This window comes from Rattus norvegicus, chromosome 8 (assembly GCF_036323735.1).
Source record: "Rattus norvegicus strain BN/NHsdMcwi chromosome 8, GRCr8, whole genome shotgun sequence".
NCBI classification, from domain to species: domain Eukaryota; kingdom Metazoa; phylum Chordata; class Mammalia; order Rodentia; family Muridae; genus Rattus; species Rattus norvegicus.
In genome coordinates, this window is record NC_086026.1 from 28884322 (window position 1) to 28894957 (window position 10636).

Genomic DNA, 10636 nt, shown 5'->3' on the forward strand with positions numbered 1-10636 from the left:
AAGTGCTGGGGTTAAAGGTGTACACTACCACATCTGGTCCATCAGTGGTTTTGTTTGTTTTGACTCCCAGTACCATATAAAAGGCACACTGCAGCACATGCCTGTAATCCCAGCACTCAACAACAGGCAAAAGCCAGCCAGGGCCAGCATGGCTGCCCAGCACAGCAAAGTCAAGGTCAGCCTGGGCTACATGAGACTATGTAAAGTGTAAGTGTTGGGGAAGGAGGGCTGGGGAAAGAAATGGCTCAGCTATTAGGAACACGTAACTCCAGTTCCAGGGCATCCACCACCCTCTTCTGGCCTCCTTGGGCACCAGAACTCACATACACACGGACAGATAGCATACTTATGACTAAAAATAAATCTTAGAAACCAAAAAAAAACAAACAAAGGGAAGGGTGAGCTGGAATCCCTGTCTGCCCCTCACTGCCCAAGAGCTGAGGTAACAGGTATGCACCTGAGGATGTTAGGTACGGGTGAGCCTTGGGGTACTGACACTGATACTGGGGAATCAGGTAAGTCCTCTTCCAACTTGTCTACAGCCCTAGGCCCAATAATTGTAAGAGGAAGAGGGAGGGAGGGAGGGAGGGAGGGAGGGAGGGAGGGAGGGAGGGAGGGAGGGAGGCAGGCAAAGGACTTGGGAGACTGACAAAGGTGAGTGGAGCAGGGAGTGAAGGGGAGGCTGGGCCCACTTCCCTCACCATGTCGTTCCATCTGCTCCAGGACAGCGACTCCACACTCCTGCTGCCGTGGGTAGTGGACAAAGATGCGCTGGATAGCGTTGCGGGGCCGGAAGACCTCCTTGGGGAAAACGTCCAGCAGCAGGTTGTATACTGACAAGTCCCGTTCCACACCAAACTCTGGCATCTTGCGAAGTGCTAGGTAGATGAAGTCCACGTGGCCGCGCTTGCGCACATTGTGCTCCCCAAAACTGCGCACTGCATTCAGGAAGCTTGCCTTGTCCTGCTCCCCGTTTCCTGATGGCCTGAACAGGTCTTCGTGCATTGCTGGAACCTTGATGGGTTTCTTTTGGGGCTCGGAGGGTCGAGGAACCAACCACACGTCATCCTTGTGTGTGACTGCACTACAATGGAGGCCTCGAGCCTGAAGGGACGGCTGGGGAGAGAGGATGGTACTTGCTTTTTGTTTTCTGTTTGCTGGCAGAGGTACACTGGACATCATGGAGGACCTTCCAGGAGCTTTGATACTGTGGCTGCTAACTGTAGCTTGGATATGACATAGTGCATCAAAGTACACTGCCACATGGTAGCACACGCCTGAAATCCCAACCCCCAGGGAGCTAAGGCAGGAGAATTGAGAGCTCAAAGCTTGCTTGAACCATACATTCATATTGTAAGGCCATTTGGGATTACATATGGTGCATACACATGTACACATAGACACAGACACACACAGACACACACAGACACACACACACACACACAGACACACACACACACACAAAAATAAAACATCAAGAAGCATTACCAGGACCAGCAAGATGGCTCAGAAGATAAAGCACTCACACAGATTTGACATAGATATATGTATCTACACATGTGACTATGCTTGGCCCAGGGAGTGGCACTATTAGGAGGTGTGGCCTTGTTGGAGGAAGCGTGTTACTGTGGGGGTGGGCTTTGAGATCCTCCTCCTAGCTCCCTGGAAGCCTGTCTCTCCTGATTGTCTTTGCATCAAGATGCAGAACTCGGGCTAGAGAGATGGCTCAGTGGTTAAGAACACCCAACTGTTCTTCCAGAGGTCATGAGTTCAATTCCCAGCAACCACATGGTGGCTCACAACCATCTGTAAAGAGATCCGATGCCCTCTTCTGGTGTATCTGAAGACAGCTACAGTGTACTTATATATAATAAAATAAATCTTTAAAAAAAAAATTAAAAAAAAAGATGCAGAACTCTCAGCTCCTTCTCCAGCACCATGTCTGCCTGTATGCTGCCATGCTTCCTGCCATGGTAATGGATTAAACCTCTGAGTCTGTAAGCCAGCCAATTAAATGCTTGCCTTTATGAGTTGCCTTGGTCATAACAATAAAACCCTAAGACACGTATACACACTGCTGTGGTTTGAGTGAGAAGTTCCCCCATAGGCCATCAAACTCTGCTTATAGCATGCACTTGCTTGTCTAGACCAAATCTCCAAAGTCTTCCACTTTCCCAAAATAACACGGTCAGTCTACAGCAACCACCCTACTTCTGGACACCAACTTGTGTACTAGTTACTTCTCTGCTACTGTGATGAAGGACCTAGTGCAGCTACCCTGCAGTGTTGTACAGCTAGCCTACAGTGTTGTACAGCTAGCCTTCAGTGTACAGCTAGCCTGCAGTGTTGTACAGCTAGCCTGCAGTGTTGTACAGCTAGCCTGCAGTGTTGTACAGCTAGCCTGGCAGTGTTGTACAGCTAGCCTGCAGTGTTGTACAGCTAGCCTGGCAGTGTTGTACAGCTAGCCTGGCAGTGTTGTACAGCTAGCAGGCAGTGTTGTACAGCTAGCCTGCAGTGTTGTACAGCTAGCAGGCAGTGTTGAACGGCTAGCCTGCAGTGTTGTACAGCTAGCCTGCAGTGTTGTACGGCTAGCCTGGCAGTGTTGTACAGCTAGCCTGCAGTGTTGTACAGCTAGCCTGGCAGTGTTGTACAGCTAGCCTGGCAATGTTGTACAGCTAGCCTGCAGTGTTGTACAGCTAGCCTGCAGTGTTGTACAGCTAGCCTGCAGTGTTGTACAGCTACCCTGCAGTGTTGTACAGCTAGCCTGCAGTGTTGTACAGCTAGCCTGCAGTGTTGTACAGCTAGCCTGCAGTGTTGTACAGCTAGCCTTCAGTGTACAGCTAGCCTGGCAGTGTTGTACAGCTAGCCTGGCAGTGTTGTACAGCTAGCCTGGCAGTGTTGTACAGCTAGCCTGGCAGTGTTGTACAGCTAGCAGGCAGTGTTGTACGGCTAGCCTGCAGTGTTGTACAGCTAGCCTGCAGTGTTGTACGGCTAGCCTGGCAATGTTGTACAGCTAGCCTGCAGTGTTGTACAGCTAGCCTGCAGTGTTGTACAGCTAGCCTGGCAGTGTTGTACAGCTAGCCTGCAGTGTTGTACAGCTACCCTGCAGTGTTGTACAGCTAGCCTGCAGTGTTGTACAGCTAGCCTGCAGTGTTGTACAGCTAGCCTGCAGTGTTGTACAGCTAGCCTGCAGTGTTGTACAGCTAGCCTGGCAGTGTTGTACAGCTAGCAGGCAGTGTTATGTGGTACTGGCTTTGAAGGCAGGAAGGAAGCAAGAGTCCTGAGCAGGTAGGAGTCCAGGAGACCATTGCATAGTCTGTGAAAGCGAAGCTTGTGTTGCTGAGTAGACTTCAAGATGTTGATGTCACAGCTATGTCTGCCAAGGTCAGCCACACTCAGGGGAAGGAGCTAGTCTGGGGTGGGGCATGTTTTAGGGCAGCAGAGCTACAGGAGTAGGGCTACCTGAGCCTGTTGGAACTAACATCTAACACTTCGGAGCTGCTGGGTTTAGAGTGTGCCTGCTGGGTGTTCAGTCTTGTTTGGGCTCAGTATTTGTTCATTATGTCTTCCTTCCTCCCTTCTGGAATGAGAGGACACTGTGTGTGCCATTCCATGATGGAGGTGTGTGATTTACTTGTACTTCTGGATCTTTAAATGAGACTGACACTGTGAAAGACCAAAGAACTTTTGAAACTGGATGAAGTGCATTTTGCATCATGATACTGCCAGGAGTCTCTGGGCCGCAGCCTGCTGCGCTCTGCGTGAGAAATGTCCGTCAGAGACTCGTGTATTTGGGCCAAGCTGGCAGTGCTATCTGGGGAGGTTATAGAACCTGCAGGACATTGAGCCTCACTGGAGGTGGAGTAGAGGCTTTATAACAACTTCTTGTTTACAGGTTGTTCTCCTTCCTATATGCTTGAGATGTGATCTCAGGCTCCTACTTTGATCACAAGCGGCCATTAGAGACTCTGCTCTTGGAACTGTAAACCAAGACTCTTCCTAATGTGAATTGCTTTTGGCTTTGGCCGTGGTGCTTTAGTACAGTAATGGCATACTTCCTAACACAGAGCCGACCACCAGGACAGGCAGGTCAAGGACTACCTTCAGCTTCCGTAGCCTGATCCTGAGAGGGGGAGAGTAAAGCCCAAGCCTTCCCTTCTCCACCCAAAAATGCCCAGCCTGTGCATTTTTGAGCATGTGCATTACCTGAGCAAAGGGGGTCCCTGAGAGCACAGTCCTGCAGATGCTGCCCCAGCCCCTGGAGAGGCCTCGGGCCAGCAAGTTGACCTGTACCCAGCTCATGCCTCTGTAGATTCCACCACACCTAGTGAGAGAGATGGAGACAGCATTAGCCTGCAGCACACCTTCCATGCCAGGCAGCCCTACGGCAAAGAGCACAGTGCAGAGGGAAGAGCCTAATGCACAAGCCCCAAGGGCTACTTCTGTTTGATTCTATTGCTTTTGAGATAGAGTATCATATGGCCCAGGTAGCCAAGGGTGGCCTTAAACTCCTGTTTCCCCAGTGCTGAGATTACAGGTGTGAGCTGCCATGCTGGGCAGTCTTTCAGGTTATATTTACTGATCTATTGTGCATGTGTGTGCGTGCATGCATGTGTGTGGAGGTCAGAGGACAGCTTGCAGCACTGGTTCACTCTCCCACCAGTGGGTCTCAGCATGAGCTTCCACTCATGCTGAGGTGCAGCAAGCACCTTCATACATGAATCGGCCCACTGGCTCATACCTGACAGTTTGAAAGATTTATTCGTTTACTTTGTGTGTATGTGTATACACATGTTTATAGGCTATAATACTTTTGTGGAAGCCAGAGAACAACTCTTCAGTAGTCTTCTACCTCACTGTAGGAATGCCATAGCATCTGGCTTTTTAAAAGATGTATTTAATTACTTTTATTTTATATGTATGGGTGTTTTGCCTGCATGTACATCTGTATACTACATGCATGCCCAGTGCCCACGGAGGCTAGGAGAAGGTGTTAGATACAGTGAGAGATAGTTATGGTCCTCAGGGACCTTTATTCCCTGAGCCATCTCTCTCTTTTCTTTGGTTTTCAAGACGGGGTTTCTCTGGGTAGTTATAGCTGTCCAGGAACTCAGGCTGGTCTCAAACTCAGATTCTCCTGCCTCTGCCACCTGAATGTTAGGCTTGTGCCACTGCCACCTGGCTGGTTTGTTTGTTTATTTCTAAAAAAATTTTCTTTTGCTATATGTACGAATACTTTGCCTTTATGTATGCACACCACATGAGTGCCTGGCGCCTGGAGAAGTCAGAATAGGGCTTTGGATCTTCTGGAACTGGAGTTTCAGATGGTTGTGAGCTACCACGTAGGTGCTGGGAATTGAACTCAGGTCCTTAGGCTTGGCAGCAAGCACTTTTACCCAAAGAGCCATCTCACCAGTCCCCTCTTTTTACTTTAGGTACTTGAGATAGAACTCAGGTGGCCAGGCTCCTGCAGGAAGTACTTAACTCTCTGCACTGTCTCCATGGCCGCTCTGTTCTTTCTCTTGCCTGAGTGCTACTACTGGCAGCTCAACACTGACAGCACTGAGAAGTGGCCAGAGTACACAGCCTTGTCTGGCTCCTAAACTCTGGCAAAAGAATCTATTCTTTCACTGGGCATAGTGAGCACCTTGTCTCAGTCCAGAGAACCCATTCTCGTGAAAGAGGTCCCATGTATTTTGCAAAAGAGTTTGCTATTCTGCCTGTTCTTCCCTGGGCCCTTGTCCTGAACACTGCTACTGCTCTCAGCCACTCTTGTGGAAAGGTGCTTTGCTAGAGATGTGCATTCCAAGGGAGTTTCGATGCAGCTGTGCCTGAAGCTCTGTTGTAATAATTGTTACATGGAAACCTATCCCCAAAGTTTTACTGTATTTAAAGGTGTTAGAAATAAGTCACTTGGCATTAGACTCCAGAAGTTTGGAACCAGTACCAGCTAAGTTCTGCTGACCCAACTTTCATTCTTAACTTCATCTGGACCGCTCCCTGCTGGCCGTGACACTTGCAGGGACCACAATAGCCAGCCTGTTCTACACAGTGAGATGTCATTTCAGACAAATGAAAAGAGTAACTGTTGGATTTTCTCAAATACTTTTCTGTATTGCCTGAAATAATGATGTGATTTTAGGGTTTTGTTCTATTAATATATACATAAATTTTCAGATGTTAAACTAACCTTGCAGGGCTGGAGAGATGGCTTAGTGGTTAAGAGCACTGACTGCTCTTCCAGAGGTCCTGAGTTCAATTCCCAGCAACCACATGGTGGCTTACGACCATCTGTAAAGAGATCCGATGCCCTCTTCTGGTGTATCTGAAGACAGCTACAGTGTACTTATATATAATAAATGAATAAATCTTTTAAAAAAAAAATGGGTTGAGGATTTAGCTCAGTGGTAGAGCGCTTGCCTAGCAAGCACAAGGTCCTGGGTTTGGTCCTCAGCTTTGGAAAAAGAAAAAAAAGACAAAAACAAATAATCTAACCTTGTATTTTGAAGATAAATTCTCTTAGGCAAGATGTAGAATTCTTTTTGCATGCTCGCAAGCCCACTGCAAGCGAATTTTACAGTTGTGTTCATGAGGCACTAGTCTGTAGTTTCCTTAGTATACCTGTTTGCTTTTGTATCAGGGTAGCTAGGCCACAGAGAACATGTTAGGAAGAGGTTGGATCATTCTTGCCACCACTAAGACTTTCTGGAGGTGGGTGTTGTGCATACGCCTGTAAATCCCAGTGCTGAGGTGGAAGGTGGGATCAGCCTTGGATACACAGCAAGTATGAAGCCAGCCTGGGCTACAGGAAAACTTGTCTCAAAATCAGGAAAAGAAAACCAAGAAAACCAAACCAAACAACAACAAAACTCCTTTTGGGGTGACAAGATGGCTTTGCAGACAAAGGCAGTTGCTGCTAGTCTGACAACCAGAATTCCATCCCCGAAATCCAGAGTGGAAGGAAAGAACTGACCCCACAAGTTGTCCTGACTTCCGCTCCTCCAGTGGATGAACACACACACACACACACACACACACACACACACACACACACACTCTCTCTCTCTCTCTCTCTCTCTCTCTCTCTCTCTCTCTCTCTCTCTCTCTAAGTAAAAACAAACAAACAACCTTCTCTAGTTGAGCCAGACACAGTAATGCACACCTTTAATCCTAGCATTCAGGAGTAAAGGCAGCCAGACTCCTGTGAGCTCCAAGCCAGCTCAGGCTACATATGAGAACCTATTTAAGGAGAAAAAAAATCCAACTCTTTTTCCAGTATCTCCCATCTTGGCCCCAAATCTCCCTCCACTCCCTGCTTTCTTTATCCTTAGAGCTTCCCCTAAGCCATGATTACACACTGGTTCCTCCTCCTCAGCAGCCTGACGGCTGCCCTAGTCCTGTCAGTAATGCCCGCCCAATGCACCGCTGTGCTCAACACTTTGAAGGCAATGACTTTGAGGTGTCAACTTCCAAGTATCAGACAGTGACGTCCCCTCCCTTATAGTCCTTGCTAACATCCTTGGGTTTCTCCCTGGCACCCGTGCCTACTTCTCAGCCAATCATGAGATGCCTTTCAATGTCAGCATTATCTGCAACACTGCCAAGGGTGCAGACAAATGCCCTGGGAGCACAAAACCTGTAGATTCAGGCTTAGTGGAAACATGACCATACTTCTGACAACTTTTATCAACAGCTGCTGGCCTAGGAAATGTAACTAGACTGGACTCAGGCTGGGACTCTATAGACCTGGCCTAGACTCCTCCAGGGAGCTGCTGGGCCCAGTGAGCCTCTGCTAGATTCCCCTAGTGAGTGGCTGGAACTGAGACTCAGTGTTATCTAGAATCCCCCACGGAAAGGCTGATGGTGTGGCTCAAGGTAGGTACTTGCTTGGTATAGTTGGATAAAAAGACTCTAAAACCTTGCAAATTGTGTTCCAGGACCTGTAGAATGTTGGCTGTAACTCAGGTCTACTGCATGAGAATCTGCATTGTAACACCCATAGGTGGCTCCTCATGCATTAGAGTTGTTAGTGTTTATGCTCATGGTTCCCTAATGTTTTTGCCTCCATACCTAAGTATAACTTTGGTACAAACCAGCCATGCCAAACTCCATCCAGGGAACACTGACAACACCTTTGCTGACTGTGCTTCTCTGGAGGCCAGCCAGTAGCACCACCCTTCCTGGTTATTCAGGCCCCAATGTAAGAATTGCTCAGCAGTCACTATGTCCCTATTCAGTCAATAGATAGTCCTGGAGACTACTTCCAAACCTATCCCCTTGCAGGCCACCATACCATTCCACAGTGATTTCCTGCATACCTTTCTGCCTTCTCTCTGCCCTGCTAGTTACTTCCCTCCATTGCAAAAGGAAGCTCTTAACAACAGAAACCAGTTGTGCTGGAAAGATGGATCCATTGGTAAACTGTTTGCCCTGAAAGAATGAGGACCTGAGCTCCAGCACCCATTACAAAGCCAGGTGAGGTGCCATGCACTTGCAATCTGAGGAATCTGAGAAAGCAGAAGCAGGCAGGCCCCTGAGCTCCCTGCAACAGAGCCCTGAACTCCCTGTAACAGAGCCCTGAGCTCCCTGCAGCAGGCCCCAAAGCACAAGGTGGACAGCTCCTGAAGAACAACATCTTAGGTTGACATTTTTCCTCCATACATGTGCTTACATGTGTACATGCACTAACATACATCCCTGTACCCACACAGGAACACACAAGAATGCTGGGTGTGATAGCACATACCTGTAATCCCAGCATTTGGGAGACACAGGCTGGCGGATCTGAGTTTGAGGTGAAACCAATCTATACAGACAGCAAGTTCCAGACCAACCAGGGCTACATAGTGGGACCCTGTCTTTAAAAAGAAAATGTGCTTGAGATAGGTGTTGTGTGTGTAAAGCCAGCACTGGGGAGTGTGAGGCAGGAGGATGGCCTCCAGAATCAAAACAGCTGGAGATCGTTAGTGAGCTCCATGGCAGTCTGAGCTACAGAAAGGTCCTGTCTAAACTTTAAACAAGAGCAGGGAGAGAGAATTCAGCTGGGAAAGGAACTTGCTGTCAAAACAAAGCAAACCTAATGACCTGAGCTCAAACCCTGGAACCAACCTAAGGTGTATGGATAAAACCTCAGAGCTGCCCTCTGACCTGCACCATGCACCATGGCACATGTGTCCCACCCCCCACACCATAACCAAAATAAAACTTCAAAGTAAATACACATCGGATGGCTTCTACCTGCTGTACTCCCCCTTTCTCTTGTAGCACCAGCTACACTGTTTCTGAAACAAGACAAGTTTATTGGTTTCCCAGGCTTTGAACTTGTTTTACCCTCTGCCTACTGTTTACTGTTTTGGTGTATGCCTATAATCCAGAACTCGGGGGCTGAAGCAGGAGGACGATCATGATGGGTTCGAGGCCAGCTTGGGACACATAAAGACTCTTGAATCAGGGAAAAACACACTGCTTGCAACAATCACTGTTTTGAAATCACGAGATTACCTGTTCTGTGTGTGTGTGATTTGCTCAATAATTGGCTCTCCTAGATAGTACTTTTTTAAAAAATCTGTTTTTCTCATTGTTGTGTCTCCACCAACTGGGTCAGTGCTTGGCACACTGTAAATGCCCAACACCGATCAACTGAGTGTGAATAAGCAGAAAGTTTCTACAAGACATGGATAAATCGGAACAGCGAGGTAGCGTGTATGTATGCGTGTGGGCTGGCACGATTTTGAGTCTCTGAGGCTGGAAGGTTCCAATGCCTGCCTCACAGACAATGTACGTTGCCCGAGTCCGCTATCCCATCTGTGAAACGAACGCCTGCAGCAAGAGGTGCCCAGCAACCTTTCCTTGCTCATTCCCAAGCCTGCACCTGAAAAGGTCACAGTGCCCTGACTGAGGTCGAGTTGAAGGTCATATTCCCCGGCTCTACCAGGCTTGGAAGTGGACGCCCCAATCCCAGACGGTCCCATAGCCCTCCCACGCGCGACCCACCTACTCACGCGGCCACCCGCACACCCGAGCAGGCTAGCTGGGACCGCTGGGCGCCGTCATGTTGAGCCACACAGCTTCCGGTTACGAGTCGAAGGTGACAGCAAATCAGAAAAACCTGTGACGATAGGTCCCGCCCTCAAGTGGAGATCCACCAATAGGAAGGCGGAAGACACTGGTTTCTCCTCAGGAGCAGGCCCTGCTGCTCACCGAACTCTAGAAGCCTTGGGTACCGGTGCGGAGGCGCTGGATCGGGTTCCCCTACGTCTGTCCGGTCCAGTTTTCTCCGCCGTGATGGTAAATTATTGTTACGGACTGGAAGCACCACATCCGGTTCGGAGCCCATGGCCTCTTGCGTGCTAAGCAAGCACTCTACCGCTGTCTGCTAAGCCACAGCCTAAGTCCCGGGATTTATTCTTATTCTTTTTACTAAACGGGTTTTTTTAGTTTGGTTGGTCCAGTTGTTTGAGTCAGGGTCTTGCAGTGGTACTCAGCCTGGCCTCAAAACCCTGGATTCAAGAGATCCTCAGGGATCAGCCCCCTGAATAGCTGGAACTTCAGGTGGGCAACACTGCCAACAGCTTTAACAGAATGTCAAGTTATGTTTATTTTCATTGTGTGTTATGTGTGTAAGTAAATCTGTGTG

At 48.6% G+C, this 10636-nt stretch overlaps 1 protein-coding gene and 1 long non-coding RNA gene across 7 annotated transcripts in view; one reads left to right on the forward strand and one right to left on the reverse strand.

The window, feature by feature from the left end:
• The window catches only part of LOC120094091 (uncharacterized), a 5772-nt gene extending 3704 nt beyond the window's left edge, over positions 1-2068 (forward strand). The window contains exon 2 of the long non-coding RNA XR_005487988.2: positions 724-2068. This is a non-coding gene — a long non-coding RNA (uncharacterized LOC120094091). The remainder of the gene's footprint in view (positions 1-723) is intronic.
• Positions 1-10122, reverse strand: part of Ecsit (ECSIT signaling integrator) — a 12850-nt gene extending 2728 nt beyond the window's left edge. Inside the window, exons 1-4 of one of the 6 annotated variants that reach the window (XM_039081013.2) lie at positions 9994-10072; positions 6191-6291; positions 4207-4324; positions 702-1116 (exon numbers count right to left, since the gene is read on the reverse strand). In XM_039081013.2, the coding sequence (XP_038936941.1) occupies positions 702-1116; positions 4207-4302 (511 nt within the window). In that variant the 5' untranslated portion in view covers positions 4303-4324; positions 6191-6291; positions 9994-10072. Of the gene's footprint in view, positions 1-701; positions 1117-4206; positions 4325-6190; positions 6298-9993 lie in introns of those variants that run through there. The other 5 variants (XM_006242636.5, XM_006242637.5, XM_006242638.5 and 2 more) reach the window with 5 other exon arrangements.
• Between the last annotated feature and the right edge of the window lie 514 nt (positions 10123-10636).